Below are 19,053 nucleotides of genomic sequence, written 5' to 3'. Positions count from 1 at the left end.
CGCCGGCAACGGAAGCGGCGATCAGCTGATGCCGCCGTCACGTGACCCAAAGGGAGGGCGGGGAGGAAGTCGGCCGGGGCAGAGAGGAAAAGCGCGGAGTGACGCACAGAGGGAGGATGACCTGCACTTCCGGTAACAGATGAATCATAGGTAGAATGATGGAGTTCATTATAGATGCAACTAGGGCAGGTGGCCATCCAGGCTCTGCTGAAAAACCTCCAAGGGAGGAGAGCCCACCACCTTCCCAGGAATCTGTTCTGCTGCCGAACAGTGCCTAGAGACAGAAACAGATAGGTAGCCGTGTTGGTCTGCCATAGTCAAAACAAAACAAATTCCTTCCAGTAGCACCTTAAAGACCAACTAAGTCAGTTCTTGGTATGAGCTTTCGTGTGCATGCACACTTCTTCAGATACACTGAAACAGAAGTTTCCAGACCCTTCTATATAGTGAGAAGGTGGGGAGGGGTATTACTCAGAAGGGTGGTGGGAATGGGTGATTGGCAGATAGCTGTGATGAGCCTGTTGACGACTCTTAACGACTGCAATAGGTCTTACAGGAAAAAGCAAGGGGTGAAAAGGTGAAAAATGGCTTTGTCATGTATAATGAGATAAGAATCCAAGGTCTTTGTTCAGACCAGGTTTCTCCATTGTTTTGAGTTTGGTGATAAGTTGTAATTCAGCAGCTTCTCTTTCCAGTCTATTTCTGAAATTCCTTTGTAGTAAAACAGCTACTTTGAGATCTTGTATAGAATGTCCTGGGAGATTGAAATGTTCTCCTACTGGTTTCTCTGTCTTGTGATTCCTGATGTCCGATTTATGTCCGTTTATTCTTTGGCGTAAGGTCTGGCCTGTTTGTCCAATATAGAGAGCTGAAGGACACTGTTGGCATTTTATGGCATACACAATGTTAGACGATGAGCAATTAAATAGTCCCGAGATGGTATGTGTGATGTTGTTGGGGCCAGTAATGGTGTTGTCCGGGACAGAAAGTTTTTCCTGATACTGTATTTAGTCGGAATTTCCTTTCTTGTAACTTGAAGCCGTGGGTTTGAGTCCTGCCCTTCGTAGCAGGAGAAAACAAGCACGCTCCATCCTCCACGGGGCAGCCCTTGGCTATCACATAGCTCAGGGGTCAGCAAACTTTTTCAGCAGGGGGCCGGTCCACTTTTCCTCAGAAAAGTGGGGGGCCAGACTGTATTTTGGAGCGGGGGGGGGGGAAACGAATTCCTCTGCCCCACAAATAACCCAGAGATGCATTTTAGATAAAAGCACACATTCTACTCATGTAAAAACACGCTGATTCCCGGACCGTCTGCGGGCCAGATTGAGAAGGTGATTGGGCCAGATCCGGCCCCTGGGCCTTAGTTTGCCTACCCGTCATATATCTACTTGCAGGCCCACGAGCTGCACCTCGCTTCCCATGCAAGGCCGGACCAGCGCCCACCTGCCCAGCCTTTGCACCCATTCCTGAGGGGCGTGGAGCCAGGGCAGGCGGGCGGTTGGCTCCACTGAGGGAGACGGCTGCACGCTCCGTAAGCGCTGGGCGGGAGCCTACTTCCGAGTCCACGCATTACAGTCCTGCTCTCCCTGTCTCAGATTAGATGGTTGGTTTTGGTAGGTTTTGGATGGCTGGTATTGTTTCGTTACGTTTTCCTCACAACAACCCTGTGAGGTAGGCCAGGGGGCAGGTCCCTCCGCTCTCTATTTTCTAAGCCAGCGTTGCTGCCAGGAAGGTGCTGTTGGGGAAGGAAAGGAACTAACAAGATTTAAGACAACTTCCAGAGTGGCAGAACGAAAAATCCCCCCTCCTCAGCCAAAATGTATTGGGTCGGCCCTGTTCCAAAGTGTTACTAATTGTGGTTGTGAAGGCAAAGTATTGCAACCACGGCTAGTAGCCATTGTTTGTCTTCTCCATCGCTGTCTGATCCTCCTTTAAAGCCATCCAAGTTGTTAATATACTGTGGTGTCCAGACCAGACTAGGACCCAGGTGTCCAGGGTTCAAGTCCCCTCTTGGCTATCAAGCTCCCTGGGTGAGCTTGGACCAGGTTTTGGGCTCTCAGCCTAGCCTACCTCACAGGGTTACTGTGAGGATAATTTGGAGAGAGGAATTGCATCTTGTGCACCACTTTGAGTTCCTTGGAGAAGATGTAGAGTTTTCATGTAATAATACAATAAAGCACCAAGAAAGGCCTCTAGGTGCACAAACATATTTTAAAAAGATGCCTAGAGGCGGCAAATGTGGGTGAGCACCTAGGCTATGGGTAGGCAAACTAAGGCCCAGGGGCCGGATGCAGCCCAATCACCTTCTCACTCCGGCCCGCGGACGGTCCGGGAATCAGCGTGTTTTTACATGAGTAGAATGTGTCCTTTTATTTAAAATGCATCTCTGGGTTATTTGTGGGGCATAGGAATTCGTTCATTATTTTTTCCCCAAAATATAGTCCGGCTCCCCCACAAGGTCTGAAGGACAGTAGACTGGCCCCCTGCTGAAAAAGTTTGCTGACCCCTGACCTAGGCAGACAGAGAAGGTGGCTTTATAATACAATGAAGCGCCCACCCCCAAAAACAATTTTTTTTAAAGAAGATTCAGCCCACTGGAACCTATAATACACCGTGACCTAATGATGAACCACTAGCCAGCCAACACCTGGGAAAACAGGTGAGTTTTAAGGAGGGGACAGAAACTGGACCACAGCCATGGCCTGCCTTATTTTCTTGATTATCCAGAGGGATGCAAAGCTGGGAGAATTGGGGGAAACTCTTAAGGGGAGCCTAGATCTAGCTTCCTGAGCCTTCTGCTTGGGGCTAAATGCAGGGGTGGGCCACACGCTTGGCAGCTGCCTGAAGTTGCCCAGTGGTGACATGGGCCTGGCAGTTAGAATGTTCCTGGAGCCCAGAGCCCATTGGCTCCAGTCCTTGTTCAAGCTCTGACCTCACAACCAGCTGTGAAATCTTTCAGAATGTTTGGTTTCCTAGGAGACCAGGTGAGTTGTTTAAAAGGATCCCTGAGTCAGTTGAAAGCCAGTTGGATAAGTCAGCCGCCCATAAAGCATCCATTCTTCTTCTTTTGCTGTCTTGACAGCTGTTTGACTGACTTTCTGGGCCTTTTTGGTTCTGAAGATCTTTTGCATAATGTGCCGCTGGTGGCATAGAAGGTAAAGTCATGGAAAAGAGGGGAGGCATCCTGAAGATTTGTGCCCCCGCCACATGCCTAGTTTTTAAAGATGCTCCTTGGTTATTTGACCTTTCTAACCCCCATGCTGTGTGTTACATGAGACAGCAATTTCCCCAAGGAGTTTTCAGATGAATTTTCTGAGTTTTCATTTTTGTCACCATCCAAATTGCAACAGTTGGAGTCCAGTAGCAACATCTGGAGGGAACCAGGTTTGGGGAGGCTTGATGTAGAAGACATCAGGGTAATTTAGCATCGTAACACTGGGTGACTGGACAGAGGTTTATTTTGGCCCTGAACAAGGGCTGGAGACCTATAGCACAGACTTGAGACCCCTGCTTCTCCCTTCTTCCACAGAAGAGCCAGAGTCTCCGACCTGAGAGCCAAGGCAGAGCCCTCCCTCCCCTCGCAGCTGGAAGAAGAATTCTGCAATGAAAGCCTATGGAGAGAGACAGTTGGCCAAGAGATTGCTGCTTCTCTTCCGGCACGGGAGGCCCTCCGCCAAGAAGCCATCCATGGTGAGGAGGGTCTTTCTGTGGCGCTTTCCTCAGGTCTCCCTCAGAAATGTTGGGCAAGGGGGATCTTCACTTTCTTAAAGCATAGGGTGGGAGAGCGTGCCTGGGAGATCTGCTGGGAAGTGGGTCCTTCTCCCTCCCAAGGGGAGCCTGGAACTTTTGAGCTCTCGAAAATGGCTAGGAGAGAATTTTTCTCCAAACAAGACCCAGAATGGCAGTGGTTGACCTTGGGGCTCTCAAATTCCAGTGCCACCCTGTGCAACTCCTCCCCTCCCCCAGCCCACTGCCGCCTTTTGCGCTCTGTTCTACAGCATTGTTTCGGCAGCCCCTGCAGTGCGGCGACACCGGCCATGCCACCCTAAAACCACCAGAGCTATTGGGTGCTTCCTGGTGTCCAGGCTGGCAAATGGCCACAGCTCAGCGGTGCAGCCCTGGCCTTGCCTGCATGCGCCCCAAGTGCAGTAGCATCTCCAGGAAGGCCTGGGAAGGAGAGACCCCCCTTCCTTTTTTTTTTATAAAATATTTATTAGGGTTTTTTATAAAAGAAATACAAAGATAATAAACAGCATTGCTTTGTTTTAACAAAATTTCATAACTTCTTTGGACTTCCTCACGTCTCCCGCTCCCACTTACATCGTTAATAAATTTTTTCAAGCAAATTATCATCTTATTTGCAAATTTATAACCGCTCAATTCAATATAGTGTAACAATTCTCCAACAAATTTTTGTTTCTCTTAATCTCATTTATCGTCAATTTCCGATCCAATTTAGTGATGGCCAATTATTTATAACCAAGCATCCTTATTAACATTCCTCTAAATCACAATATTTTTGTAGATAAATCTTAAATTTCTTCCAATCTTCTTCAATCCTTTCTTCTCCCAGGTCTCGAATTCTGCCAGTCATCTCCGCCAGTTGCATATAGTCCATCAGCTGCATCTGCCATTCTTCCAGTGTGGGTAGATCTTGAGTTTTCCAGTTCTTAGCGATGAGTATCCTTGCTGCCGTTGTTGCATACATAAAGAATGTTCTATCCTTCTTTAACACCTTCTGGCCGACAATACCCAGAAGGAAGGCCTCTGGTTTCTTAGTGAAGGTATACTTAAATACCTTTTTCAGCTCATTATATATCATTTCCCAGAAGACCTTCACTTTAGGGCAGGTCCACCAGAGGTGAAAGAATGTTCCTTCATTTTCTTTACATTTCCAACATTTATTATCAGACAAATGGTATATTTTGGCAAGTTTAACTGGGGTCATGTACCATCTGTATATCATTTTCATTACATTTTCCTTTAAAGCATTACATGCAGTAAAGTTCAGCCCAGTGGTCCACAACCTTTCCCAGTCCTCAAACATAATGTTATGCCCAATATCCTGTGCCCATTTTATCATAGCCGATTTGACCATTTCGTCTTGTGTATTCCATTTCAACAGCAAGTTATACATTCTTGAAAGTACCTTAGTCTTAGGTTCTAACAGCTCTGTTTCCAACTTCGATTTCTCCACCTGGAACCCTAACTTTTTGTCATTTTTAAACACTTCTTTAATCTGAGCGTAATGTAACCAGTCTCGCACTTTATCCTTCATTTTCTCCAAACTCTGCAATTTCCAATTATTTCCATCTTTTTCTAATATTTCCCAATATTTTGGCCAGTCGGCTTCCATATTGGGTCTTTTTCGGGCCTTAGCTTCCAGAGGTGAAAGCCACCTTGGAGTTTTATTTTCCAATACGTCTTTGTATTTTGTCCAGACATTAAATACTGCTTTCCTGACAATATGGTTCTTAAAGGCCTTATTGATCTTAACTTTGTCATACCATAAGTATGCATGCCAACCAAAAGCATTGTTAAAACCTTCCAAATCCAGCACGTCAGTGTCTTCGAGAAGTAGCCAGTCTTTTAGCCAGCAGAAGGCTGCGGCTTCATAGTACAACCTTAAGTCTGGCAGGGCAAAGCCCCCTCTTTCTTTCGCATCGGTTAATATCTTAAACTTGATTCTGGGCTTTTTGCCCTGCCAGACAAATTTGGAAATATCTCTCTGCCACTTCCGGAAGCACTCCGTTTTGTCCACAATTTGCAACGTTTGGAACAAAAATAGCATCTTTGGCAATACATTCATCTTAATAGCTGCAATTCGGCCTAACAAAGAAAGCTTCAATTTTGTCCAACTGTCCAAGTCTCTCTTGATTTCAGACCAGCATTTTTCATAATTATCCTTAAATAGACTCAGATTTTTTGCTGTTATATTTACCCCTAGGTACTTTACCTTTTTGACCAATGATAATTCTGTTTCTCTCTGAAACCGTTCTGACTCTGTATCTGTCAAATTTTTTCCCAACACCTTTGTTTTCTGTTTATTTAGCTTAAATCCCGCCACCCGACCAAAATCATGAATCAATTGTAATACTCTTTTCGTACTAGATTCTGGCTCCTGCAATGTCAAAACTAGGTCATCTGCAAAGGCTTTAAGTTTATATTGTTTCGCTCCGACCTGAATCCCTTGCACCAACCGGTCCCCTCTAATCAAATTCAAGAGCACCTCCAAAACTGAGATAAATAACAGAGGAGAGATCGGGCAGCCTTGTCGTGTTCCTTTTTCAATTCTAAACTCCTCTGTTACCACATTGTTAACTATCAATTTTGCCTTTTGTTCTGAATATATCGCATCAATCCCATTTTCAAAACCCCGCCCCACTCCCATTTCTTTTAAATTTCCCTTCATGAATTTCCAGGAGATGTTGTCAAAGGCCTTCTCCGCGTCTATAAAGATTAGCACTGCTTTAGTGTTTATATCTGTCTGCAAAAGTTCCAAAATGTCAATAATGTTCCTTGTATTAGCAAACATGTGTCTACCTGGGAGAAAGCCAGCCTGATCTTTATGTATTACTTCATTTAAAACTCTTTTGAGTCTGCCTGCCAAAACATCAGCAAATATTTTATAATCCACATTTAAAAGGGAGATGGGGCGATAGTTCTTGAGTTGTGTCTTTTCAGTTTCTGATTTGGGTATCAATGTGATAAAAGCTTCCTTCCACGATTCCGGCGCCTTCTTTCCCTCCATAATTTCATTGCTAACCTCCAACAATGGTTGAATCAAATAGTCACTTAATATCTTATAGTACTTGGAGGTCAAGCCATCTGGCCCTGGAGATTTGCCCAATTTCATGTTCTGAATGGCACGTTCGATCTCTTGTCATGTTATTTTGCTGTTCAGGAGTAGTCTGTTTTCTTGTGACAGTTTTTTAAGTCCATTTTTTTCCAAAAATTGTACAATCTCAGCCTCATTTTGCGGCCCTTGAGTATATAGTTTTTTAAAATATTTCTGGAAACACTTTCTAATCTCCACAGGGTTCTGAATATTTATTCCTTCAATTTCCAAATTTGTTACTATATTCAACTTTTGTCTCTTCTTCAACTGCCAGGCCAGCAGTTTCCCACATTTATTTGCCGATTCAAACGTTTTTTGTTTCATTGATTTAATCTTCCATTCTATTTCCTGGTTTATCAGTTTAGAATATTGTGCCTGATGAAGTTTAATTTCTCTCAAAATCAGCTGTGATTTCGTATTTATTCTTAACTTCTTCTCTAATTCTTTAATTTTCTCCAAAATCTTTTCTTTCTTTTCATTTTGTGTTCTTTTCTTTATAGCATTCTGTTGTATCAAGAACCCTCTCATCACGGCTTTGCTTGCGTCCCAAATTATTCTCTTTTCCACCGAAGTGTTCAAATTTATCTCAAAATAGTCCTTTAAAACTTTTTGGGCCTTCTTAATGATATCCTGATCTCTGAACAAGTTGTCATTCATCTTCCATCTAAAGGAGCCAGTTGGTAATAGTGTCATATCCATTTTCAAAGCGTTATGGTCGGAGCAGGTCTTTGGGCAGATTTCCACTTTCCTGACCTTAGGTGCCAGACCTCTAGTAATCCATATTTGGTCGATTCTTGTCCAAGTCAGCTGGGCTTCAGAGAAGAATGTTCCTTCTTTTCCCAGGGGGTTCTTGGTTCTCCATATATCAATCCAGTCCATATTGTCTGTCATTTCGAAAAAAGTCTTTGGTAGTCTGCCATCTTTAGTAACTTTTTGGCTTTGTGACTTATCCATGTTAGTTGATACAATCCCATTCATATCTCCCATCATAATGATGTTATCGTAGTCCAGATATTCCAGCATGCTCTCATGCAACTTCTTATAGAATTCCGATTTCCCATCATTTGGTGCATAAATTCCTAATAACAAAATTTTTTCTCCTTGATGTTGTATTTCAATTGCCAAAATTCTGCCATGTTCATCTTTGAATAGAAATTTAGGTGAAAGGCTCTCTTTTGCATATATCACCACCCCTCTCTTCTTCACTACATCTGAAGATATAAATTCCTGGCCAAGTCTTTTGTTTATCAACACTTTTCTGTGGAGCCTAGTCACATGTGTTTCTTGCAGACAGATAATGTCCAATTGTTCCTTTTTTAATATATGAAAAATTTTCCTCCTTTTTTCCGGAATGTTACAGCCATTTATATTCCAGCTCAAAAGTTGCAGAGACATCCTGAATAAATCTGGTTATTTTTCTGGGGGTGGTACCTTGTTCGCTGGATCTTCAGGATCCAAGGGTGCAGGTGCCTCTGGTGCTCCAGGCCCCGAAGGTAATCCAAGTCCTTTATGAAGGTCTTCTCCGTGCTGGTTCAGAAACTTATCTCTGTCTTCCAGTGTTCTAATTTTATTCTTCCTCCCTCTAAAAGTAAAAGATAGTCCTTGCGGAAAGTCCCACCTAAAAATGATGGAGTTGCTCCTCAGCAGTCTTGCTAGTTCCAAATATTCAGATCTCAGATCCAAAAGCTGTTTAGGAATATCCTTGTAAATTTCAATCCTTTTGTCCAAAATGTCCAGTGACTTCCCGTAGTGTAGGCCCAAAATCTTGTCCCTCTCCTCCTTTGATCTCAGTGTTATCAAGCAGTCTCTGGGTTTGTCTTTTTTTGTCAATCTTCCGAGTCTGAAAGCTGATATAATCTTGAAGTCTTTCTCCTCTAAATTCCAGTGCTTGGAAAATATTTTGGTCAGAAACTCAGCCAAGTTATCTTCTTCCACTTCCGGTACCAACCTTATCCTTAAATTAGTCTCCCTATTTTTCAATTCAATCATCGAAAGGTAGGTCTGATGTTCACCTACTTGTTTGTTGAGTGGTCTCACCTCTTTTTCTAACTTTCCAAGTCTTTGGCTAGTGTCTTCAGCCAATTTCCTGTTCTCCCCTGTAGCCTCCTTCAATTCTGCAATTGTTTGGGCGTTCTGTGCCACTTGTCCAGTTAGTCTATTTAAACTTTCTGTGTTTTGATCTATTTTAAATGTTTGTTCATCGGCCTTTTTATCCAAAGATTCCACTTTCTTGTCCAAAGATTCCAATTTTTCATAGATTTTTTCTAAGATAGAAGCAGCTGTTCCTGAGGCCATATCTTCCAGTTGTAATTCCTCTGTTTCTCCTTCCCCTGCACGTGGCAGTGAAGCGGTTTCTTCCTCAGAAAGCAAAATAGGCACAGACGATCTGCGTTGCTGTAAAGTTGAGGCTAAGGTTGTTTGTCTAGTTCTTGGTCTTTGTTCTTTTTCTTTAGACTCCTTTTTCTTTGCGCCACTCATTCCAAATTTATCTAAAAGTCAAGGTCAGGCTGAGTTGTTCCCATGAGAAAGAGACGGCCCAGATGGTAACAGTCAGCCAGGAGGCTGGGAAATGGAAAGTAAAACAATGTCACTGCTGTAAAGTCCAAAAGCCTCTAGGGGGAGCTTAAAATGTCTTTCAGGAAGGAATCAGTTAGTGCAATTCACAGAGAAAATAAAATTAATGTCCGAAAACCTTCAAATGTTAGATTTTCAGCAGAGTTGGTGTTACAAAAACACAATGTCTCAAACAGTGCTTGCTGGTACTTCTAATGGTGTTTCAAAGTAACAAAGTCCAAACCCCTCAGATTTTTTCCCAGTTTATGTTTCAAAGTATTTAAGTCTGCAGACTGACTGCTACTGTTACCAGGCAGTTCCAGTACCTGGATTTCTTCTTTAAATTGTAAGTTCAACAGAGGAAGATTCCACCATCCAAATCAAAACATAAATCCAATGCTTACAGTCTTTTTCTGCATTAAAAAAGATTCAATGAATGCTCAGATCCAATTTGTTAAAAGTTCATTCACTGCCTCCACTCCTCCTGCTCTTTGCTTTGAAGTTTAGTGACAGCGGAAGACGGACTTCCTTTTTTTTTCGTCCTCCGCTTTCAGCCAAATTCTGCAGCTTTTGATCTTTAAATTGTTTAAAAGTCCTTATTACTCACGGGTTGCTGCTTTCCAAAGTGCCAAATCCAGGAAGAAAGGTCAGCGCTCACCGGCAACAGCTACGCGGCTTCACTCCGCCGATTGCGGAACGACCCTCAGCGCCGCAGCCTCCTCCACGATCCGGAGCCCCTTACGGGGTTCCTTCAACATTTTGGGGGCTGCTCCTGGCGCCCGCCGGGTCCCAGGACCGCAGGCTTCTGCCGCCTGTGGTTTTCCGTTGTGGGTCTCCGCTTCGCCATAGCGGACGACCCGTTTTCGAGCGGAGCTCCCTTCCCGGTTAGGAAAGGGCAGCCATTACCCTTCGCGCCGCCTCCGGAAGTCAGGAGAGACCCCCCTTCCTGAGGTGCTGGAGAGTCATCTGCTGGACAGTGTGGAGGTCACTTTGGGCCAAGGAGGACCCCACCAATGGCCACACTTTTGGCTTTGCTCCCAGTTCAGGAGGAGAGCAGGATCCATCTCTCCTTGTCAGGCAGAGCCCAAGTCTTTTTGGAAAGAACAACCCACTTTAGCTGCCTCTTTTCCACACCTTGCTGGGTTTCAGCCTCTACCTAACCTTCTTCCCCTTCTGCCCTCTTTGCACAGAGCTGTTTATGACAGAGGCCTCCCACCTGCACTCACTGCATATTCATACTGCTCCCCTCAAGGCCCTTTCCACCTGGCCCAGGGGGCTGGGCCCACACTCACCAGCCCCACTGAAGAGGCTGTAAACCAAGTTTTTCATTAAAAATATAAAGCAGTATAGAAATTTAAAAGATAAAAAATAAAAATTCTGGTGGTCCTGTTTTACCAGTGGATGTATCAGGATAAACTCCTGTTACCGGAAAGTCCGAGGGCTCTTGTGATGGGATAATGAGCTGCTTGTGCGTAAAAGCTTGATCCCTCTGGGGTTTGGCTGGTCATCCAAACCGATGCACTAACGGAGCCTCCAAAGCATGACTCCGTCAGTCGCTGGTAGAATCTGACAGTGGGCGTCTACGGAATTTACACCAACATAAAAGCTGTTTGACGGACATGCGCTTTCGTGACTCTCTGCGTGACAGTTTCCGGCGAAGGGTGGGAGTTCCCAACGGGGGTCCCATTACCACTCCACTACTCTCACTGGAAGCATCCCAGAGCCTCCCCTCCGCTGTGACTCCTGCACTCCCCCTGCTGGTTCCCTCTTCTGCTGCAGATTCTCTCCTATTCTCCTGGAGCCTGTCCACCACCTGTCTCTCCGATGGCAGTTCCCTGACATCCACCTCCCCCCCAGGGCCCCCTTCACCCCCTCCCGCCTCCTCTCCCACTGGCGGTGAGGGCGGAAAGCCCCTGAAGGAACTTTCCTCATCGTCCGAGGATTCTAACACTTCTAGCCACGGCGTACCGTCTCTCTCCCCGTCTTCCTCTTCTTCGTCGGAGTCAGCTTCTTCACCCACCCCTGACTCTGGGAACCCTTCAAACTCTCCTTCCTCATCGGTGGTCCCAAAGTGTTCCCTTCTAAATCGTGCCACGGGTTGCGGTTTTCTTGGGAAACGCTGATGAAATGTTTCTATTAAAACCTCGTCATTGACTACCTCTGCTGGTACCCAAGTGTTTTCCGACTCTACTTCCCCCTCCCATTCTACCAGATATTCCACCTGATTCCCCTTCCACCTGGAATCAATGATTCCTGCCACGTTCATGTCGCGCTCTCTCTCTTCTATCACGGGCGTTTGGGTGGCCTCTCTCTCACGCTCCCCCCACTCACGTCCCTCTCGGTATGGCGACAGTAATGACCTGTGAAATACTGGGTGTAATTTCATGTGACTGGGCAGCCTGAGTTTGAATGCCACTGGGTTGACCTGCTGTATGACCTCAAAGGGTCCCAATCTTTTGGGCCTCAATTTCTTACTCCCGCCCTTGAACGGTAGCCCTTGGGTGGACAACCACACCCGGTCCCCCACCCTTATAGTTTCACCTTCCCTCCTATTTCTGTCTGCTTGCTTCTTATATTCTTCCTTGGCTTTCTCTAAGTTAAGTTGAAGCTGACGGTGGATCGCCTCCATCTCTTCAAAAAAATATTCCGCCGCCGGCACGCTCCACCTCTCCCCTCCCTCTCCTGGGAATGCCCGGGGGTGACACCCATAATTTGCCAGAAAGGGACTCATCCCTGTGGACACGTTCTCCGCGTTGTTGTAGGCAAATTCTGCTAGAGGTAACTTATCCACCCAATCATTTTCTCTGTCTTTTACATAACACCTCAGGTATTGTTGTAAAATCCCATTTGCCCTTTCCGCTTGCCCATTGGTTTCTGGGTGCCGGGCAGTTGAGAAATTGAGTTCTACGTGCAGTAAGCTCATAAGTTTCCTCCAGAACCTGGAAGTAAATTGTTTCCCTCTGTCGCTCAAAACCCTCAAGGGGGCGCCATGCAACTTAAAAATATGTTCTACAAACAACTTGGCGGTTTCCTCCGCTGTGACTGCATGTGAACAAGCTATAAAATGACACATCTTGGTTAATTGATCTACCACCACCATGACAGCTGTTTTGCCTTTGGATTTTGGCAGGTCCGTCATAAAATATATGGATACTGCCTCCCATGGCCTTTCGGGCGTGGGTAAGGGTTGTAATAGCCCCGCTGGTGCCACCCTCTCTCCTTTCGCTCGCTGGCACCTGTCGCAACCCCTGACATATTCCCGTACGTCCTCCCTCACCTTGGGCCACCAAAACTCCCTGGTAACCAACCACATGGTTTTGTGCTGTCCAAAATGTCCCGCTGTGGGGCTGTCATGCAACTGCTTGAGTACTCTGCCCCTCAGTTCCCCGTCGGGTATGTACAGTGCCCCTTTGTAATACAACGCCCCGTTCTTTTCTTCGAACCCCCCTGTGTTCTCCTCTGTCCTCCGGAGCTCTCTGAGTTTCTCTTGGGCGTATTCATCGTTCTCAGTACCCTCTATCAGTTCCCTCTGCCCCACCAATGCCGCCCCACACACCCAGCGGTCTTCAGGGATTACATGCCTTGCCTCAGGCGCTCCCTCCCCCTCTAAGTACTCAGGTTTCCTGGAAAGAGCGTCCGCCCTCACGTTCTCGGAGCCGGGCACGTAACGAATCTCAAAGTGGAATTTGGAGAACTCCTGGGCCCATCGCACTTGTCTCTGGTTCAGCACTCGGGCTGTTCTCCAGTATTCCAGATTTTTGTGGTCAGTTCGGACTTGAACCTTGTGCTGCGCCCCAATCAGCAAGTGCCGCCATTTCCGGAATGCTTCATGAATGGCGAGCAGTTCTCGGTCGTACACTGTGTAGTTCCTCTCAGATTTGTTCAACTTCCGCGAGAAGAATGCACACGGTCTCCATTCAGACGTATCTTTTCCCGGCTGGAGAGGAACGGCCCCCACCGCTCGGTCTGACGCGTCAGTCTCCACTCTCATTGGTTGTTGTAGATCCACGTGCAAAAGTTGCTCTTCCGACGCAAACGCCTGCTTTAAGCGTTCGAACGCCTTCTGCGCTTCTCCCGTCCAAACAAATTTCTTTTTGCTACTAAGACAATCCGTGATGGGCGCTGTTAAATGGGCAAAGTTTTTGATGAACTTCCTATAGAAGTTTCCGAAGCCCAGGAACCTTTGCACGTCCTTCTTGGTCTTTGGTGTTTTCCATTCCAGTACCGCTTGAACCTTGCTGGGATCCATGGCCAATCCCTTGTCAGACAACCGGTACCCCAGGAATTCCACCTCCTTGGTATGAAACTGACACTTCTCCAGTTTCACCCACAGCCGGTTTTCTCGCAGCTTGCTCAGTACCTCTCTTACATCTCGCACATGCTGCTCCTCATTGTCTGAGTACACCAGGACGTCATCTAAGAACGCTACGCAGTTCTTGTAGAGCAGTGGCCCCAGGACGTGATTCATGAATGATTGAAAGCAGGCGGAGCCCGCTTGTAATCCGAAAGGCATAATGAGGTACTCAAAGGCCCCCAAGGGGGTGAACATAGTGGTCTTCCACTCATCCCCCTTTCTCACACGTATCAAGTTATATGCCCCCCTAAGGTCCAGCTTGGTAAAAATTTTCCCTTTTCTCACCTGTGTTAGAATGTCATCAATTCTAGGCATAGGGAAAGTCACTGGTTCTGACACTGCATTTAGGGCCCTGAAATCACATACAAGCCTGGGCTTGCCCGTGTTTTTTTTGTCCACAAAGAACACTGGGCTGCCCCCCACCGCTCGTGACTCTCTGATGAAACCTCGCTTGAGATTCTTGTCAATGAACTCCCTTAACTCCTGCATCTCACTGTCTGACATTGCATACAGCTTGCCCACTGGCAATTGTGCTCCTGGGAGTAAGGTAATTTGACAATCAAAGGGTCTGTGCGGGGGCAGTTTATCTGCTTCTTTTTCGCTGAATACGTCAATCAAGTCAGCGTATTGTGGTGGCACCCTCCCCTTGTCCATCACTTCCATCCCTGCTAGAGTGGCCCTGGCGCCTGCCTGAGCCTCTCCCTCCTTGCAGTGTTCTAGGCAATGTGCTGATCCAAAGGAAACCACTCTCTGATGCCAGCCTACTAGCGGATCGTGTAGCGCCAGCCAGCTCATACCCAAGATAATAGGAGCTCCTCCCAAGGTGGCTACGTTAAACGCTATCAGTTCGGTGTGTCGTGCCACCCTCATTATCATTGGTACAGTCTGTTGGCTCACTTCTCCTCCCAACAGCTCCCTCCCATCAATCGTGGTAACCTGCAAAGGCTTACTCAATGGGATAGTCTGTATCTGGTGTTCAGCTGCAAACTCTTTGCTCATGAAATTACATGAGCTACCTGAATCCAATAGCGCTTTTATCTTCAGTGGGTGTCCGTCTGCCAGTTCCAGCAACACCTCTATCACAAGCGCCGGTCTTGGAGGTTCCGGCGTGGGCACATTCATTACTCCCTGGCCTGGCTGCTGTGCCCTGATGTTGGCAACCAGGCGTTGGCTTTTACTTGCTCCGTGATTTCTTCTTCCTCCTTCCCCCCAACAGTTCCCGCCATCCCTTGCCATTCCTTCCTTTGCGGACAGACTCTGGCAAAGTGACCTGGCTGTTGGCAGAGATAGCATCTCTTGCCGCTCTTTCCCTCCTTCTTCCGCCCTTCACTGGTGTTTGAAACTGCGCGCGCGCGCGCTGTTCCAAGTTCCATCGGCTCTGCTGGCGGGAAAGGCTGCTCCGGAATCTCTGGAATGCGGAAGTCCTTCCAACGTTCCCCCTTTCCTTCCCGCTTTTCCATAGCTCTAGCTTCCTGGCGTGCTCCTATGGACAGCGCTGATTTAGTCAGCTGATCTATAGACTCCGCCCTAGGCGCCCGGGAAAGTTCATCTTTCACTGCCGGAGAGAGACCTTCTTCAAACAGCATTTGAATAGGTTCACTAGCAAGGTCCCACCCAAGTCTATGAATCAGCATGGTGAACTCAGTCTAGTACTCATGTACAGATCGGCTCCCCTGTTTACACGCCATTAACTGCCTGCGCACCACTCCCTGCTCGATCTCGCTGGAAAACATCAAGTCCATGGCGCGGAAAAACTTCATTGTGTCCTTTAAGATTTCATTATTGGCTGCCATCAGGGGACGAATCCAGTCCCTCGCCCCTCCCTCTAGATGGCCAATCACGTACGCCACTCTAGAGTTCTCGTCGGGGAAGTCATCAAACAGTAGATTGAGAGCATATTGCATCTCTGTCCTAAAGGCTTGATAGTTCCGGGGATCCCCCCCAAATTTCTGCACCAGTCCAGGCACCCGTCTGGCAAGTGGGGTGGTCTTCCCCTTATCTGCATCTTGAGCCCTCCTCCTCGAGCCTCGCCGTTTGCAGCGCCAGCTGGACCTCCAACGCCCTGTACCTTTCTTCCAGGCTTGGACCTGCTCCAGCTCCAGCTCCTGCTCCTCCGGTTCCGGCTGGTTCGCTCATGATGCCTTCTGCTTGCACAAGCTGCTTTCAAAGACTGTCAGATTGCTGTGATGGGATAATGAGCTGCTTGTGCGTAAAAGCTTGATCCCTCTGGTGTTTGGCTGGTCATCCAAACCGATGCACTAACGGAGCCTCCAAAGCATGACTCCGTCAGTTGCTGGTAGAATCTGACAGTGGGCGTCTACGGAATTTACGCCAACATAAAAGCTGTTTGACGGACATGCGCTTTCGTGACTCTCTGCGTGACAGTTTCCGGCGAAGGGTGGGAGTTCCCAACGGGGGTCCCGTTACCTCTCCACTACTCTCACTGGAAGCATCCCAGAGCCTCCCCTCCGCTGTGACTCCTGCACTCCCCCTGCTGGTTCCCTCTTCTGCTGCAGATTCTCTCCTATTCTGGAGCCTGTCCACCACCTGTCTCTCCGATGGCAGTTCCCTGACAGCTCTCTTGGACAAATGAAGACACCAACCAGAGCAATTCAGAGCAAAACAGCAGCCAGTAGGCTCGGTCTTTATTTAAGAAAAGACTGTCGCGACAGGACTCCCACCGCCCACGAGGTGAAGCAAGATGGAAGCCCCGAACAAAGGAAGACCCTAACTTTTATTAGTTGCTAATTCCCCAAGCTACACCCCCAGAATTACATCATATCTACATCATGATTACATTAAAATTAGGAGGAGTCGAGGAGGGGCTACACAGGTAATCCGAGTGTCCTGACACCTGGCCGGAGCCTCCTCTCCCCTCCCCACATGAGTCATTTACAAGAACAAAAGAGAAGGGCGAAGTTTCCTGCCCCCTGAGGGGAATCCGGTCAGAGTCCTTTGTGAGAGTCCGCATGGAATACACTAAAGGGTGCAGTTTATTGTGTCCTCGATAGCCTTCTGTCTGAGCCCATCACGATGGCCATCAAGGTTGTCACGTCCGCTGGGAAGGGCCGCAGAGTACGTGACCGCTCGGTCAAAGGATTATGGTTGCCCTGCATCAGGTCACCCCCCTTTGATAGTCCTTGTAATATGTAGCAAAATAAAAGTGGTCCGGTGAAAATCCGATGTACGGCTGATTTTTGGTGAATTTATAAAGAATATTGTCCTTGAAGTTCAAAGTACTTTCGCCTTTTGGAAGTAGCTTGCTACATTTTGATTAAATCAGTCACGGTCCATTGAACCCGGAAACATTGTATTGAGAGCTGTCAAAAGGTGAGGAAAAGCGCTTGCAGCCTGCAGTACCAGTGTGGCCGCCGCAAGGGGCGCTGTTCGGCAATGTTGATTGGCTGAGGCGGCCGCCGTTTGACCCAAAGTTCAGGCGGCCGGTCTACTCGTAATAAAGATAGGGCAATGCGGAGCGCTATAGCGGAAAGCTGTCAGGCTAGCGCTTCCTTATTTACGGAAGGCTTTTAAGAGGTGGCCCTCTAAAGGGACAGCTCTAGGGTTGGGGGGAAGATGCGTGTGTGTGAGAGTGTGGTGCTTGTGCAGTACACGTGACAATGGAGGGGGGTGATTTCCGGCGACACTCCAATCACAGGAAGAGCTGTCCCCAATCTACAAGAACTCCTTAAGATCCATAGTAAGTCTGCTCCTCCCCCCCCCAGCCCATTCTGTGGCTGGCCCAGGCCTCCGCTTCTTCTTGGGTGGGTCAGGAGCAGAGGGAGAAGGGACAAAAATAGAAGCACAGCACCCAAAGAGCTCTGCCGCAAGGTCAGGCCCAAGGGGCCCAGCTAGACCTGCAGCCTGTTTTCAGGGGGGCCTGAAAGCAAGCAGCAGGGCAGGAGTGCAAGCACAATGCCCCCCCCCCAGGAACAGGGATTGTTTAAAGGCATCCACTGCCTTGGGCAGAGGAGGATGGAGGTGGCAGCCAGTTGCTGCCTCTAAGCCTAACCTACCTCACAGGGTTGTGAGGATTAAATGAGGAGGGAATCCATGGACACCCTCTTAAGCTCCTTGGAGGATAAGGTGGGGTGTAAATGACATAAATAAATGAGATTCCTGGTCTCTCCAGCACTGAGAAAGTAGTACTAAAAAAAGAGCCGGCCGTCTCCATCCCCCTCCTGTCCCTGCTGGGGTTATTCTTTATTCCCCCACTCCCATTGCCTTGCTCAACCTCCCCTCCTGTGTTTCTTCCCTCTCCTCCTAGGTCCTCTGTTGGGGAAAGTGAAGGATCTGCAGGGGAAAGGGCCTCTCATTGAGGAGATCAGGGACCTGCTGTTTTCCCAGGTAAGGATCCCAGAACAGGGCGGGGAGGCTGGCGGCAACTGGGAGGGGGCTGCTTGTGGGTCTCCGGTGGACTTCGGCCCTTGGTTTCCTGATTCTCACCAGGCGTGTTTCCTCTCCCCTGCCCCCCTCCTTCCTTGCTCCCCCCCAGTTTGGTGTGGCTGCAAGGGAGGAGCTCCGGCAGGCCATCCTGAAGTGCAGCTTGCAGCAGGCCAGGGCCCTGGAGATTCTTAAAATGAAGTAGCAGAGGGATGCTCCGTTCCGGCGGCGTGTCATCCAGGTAAGCTGTGTGAGAAGAGGAGGCTGAGCTCACGGTAGGGGCCTTCTCAGCTGCTAGCTGGGCACTGTCCCTGGGGGGCTCTTTTCCCATGCGAGGGGAGGGGCAGGAGGCCTGTCCTCTTCTCCCTGCTGCCCACTCCCTGGGCAAATGCAAACACGCAGGAGAACTAGCCAGATGGTGTAGGTTAGGGGGTAACCCCAATCTCCAGGTGGTGCGAGATTGCAGCGGTTCCCTGGGTATGGTGCCCTTGGAATGAGGGGCAGCCTTCTGACAGCAGCAACCCAGCTGCCCCAACAGAGAAGTCCCTAAGCATTCAGGAGCTGAGCAGCAAGGCTCACCCCACTGGTTTTGCTGCTTGTGACCCTGGAGGTGGCTGACTTTCTCTGGTGTCCAGAAACATGCCGTCTGTCTGCTTTCTTCTCTGCCTTTCCCTGGAAATTGAGAGCAGCCCTGAATGCCACGACTGCCGGCTGACCGATTTCCTGGATTGTGAGATTCATTGCCTGGCCAGTTACCCTCTGCTGCTGAATAAGATCATCCAACACACCAATGGCATATCTTTCTTTCTCCATATCTTTGTGTGGTGGGGAGGGTGTCCCAGGAGAGCTGCATCTCTCCATTTTTCCATGTTGATATGCTTTCTAACTTTGGGAGATTGTGAGCTGCATTGAGCCTGCCTTACTAGGA

The 19,053-nt window shown here is 48.0% G+C and overlaps 1 protein-coding gene across 3 annotated transcripts; it reads left to right on the top strand.

The window, feature by feature from the left end:
• Nucleotides 1–84: 84 nt before the first annotated feature.
• On the top strand, nucleotides 85–18,567 carry LOC309336239 (uncharacterized protein). 3 transcript variants are annotated; one of them, XM_081851898.1, is made up of 4 exons: nucleotides 85–150; nucleotides 3,530–3,690; nucleotides 18,010–18,089; nucleotides 18,238–18,567. In XM_081851898.1, the coding sequence occupies exons 1-4, from the start codon at nucleotides 140–142 to the stop codon at nucleotides 18,328–18,330; spliced, it is 345 nt and encodes a 114-aa protein (XP_081708024.1). In that variant the 5' UTR covers nucleotides 85–139; the 3' UTR covers nucleotides 18,331–18,567. The 3 variants fall into 3 exon arrangements, 2 of the variants coding, with proteins under 2 accessions (XP_081708024.1, XP_081708023.1); XR_014153928.1 differs by lacking the exon at nucleotides 85–150 and adding an exon at nucleotides 1,479–2,659; XM_081851897.1 differs by lacking the exon at nucleotides 85–150 and adding an exon at nucleotides 3,012–3,155.
• The last annotated feature ends 486 nt before the right edge of the window (nucleotides 18,568–19,053 follow it).

Source organism: Podarcis erhardii (genome assembly GCF_964252035.2).
Source record: "Podarcis erhardii genome assembly, chromosome: 2".
Classification (NCBI taxonomy): domain Eukaryota; kingdom Metazoa; phylum Chordata; class Lepidosauria; order Squamata; family Lacertidae; genus Podarcis; species Podarcis erhardii.
Note: the sequence above shows the minus strand (reverse complement) of the source record. Positions and strands in the feature narration are given on the sequence as shown.

Coding starts and splice junctions, on each gene's coding strand:
- LOC309336239 (XM_081851897.1), top strand. CDS start 3,133: ATGTGCCGCTGGTGGCATAGAAG. Junction 3,156..3,529: donor TGCCGCTGGTGGCATAGAAG/GTAAAGTCATGG, acceptor CTTCTTCCACAG/AAGAGCCAGAGTCTCCGACC. Junction 3,691..18,009: donor CCGCCAAGAAGCCATCCATG/GTGAGGAGGGTC, acceptor CTCTCCTCCTAG/GTCCTCTGTTGGGGAAAGTG.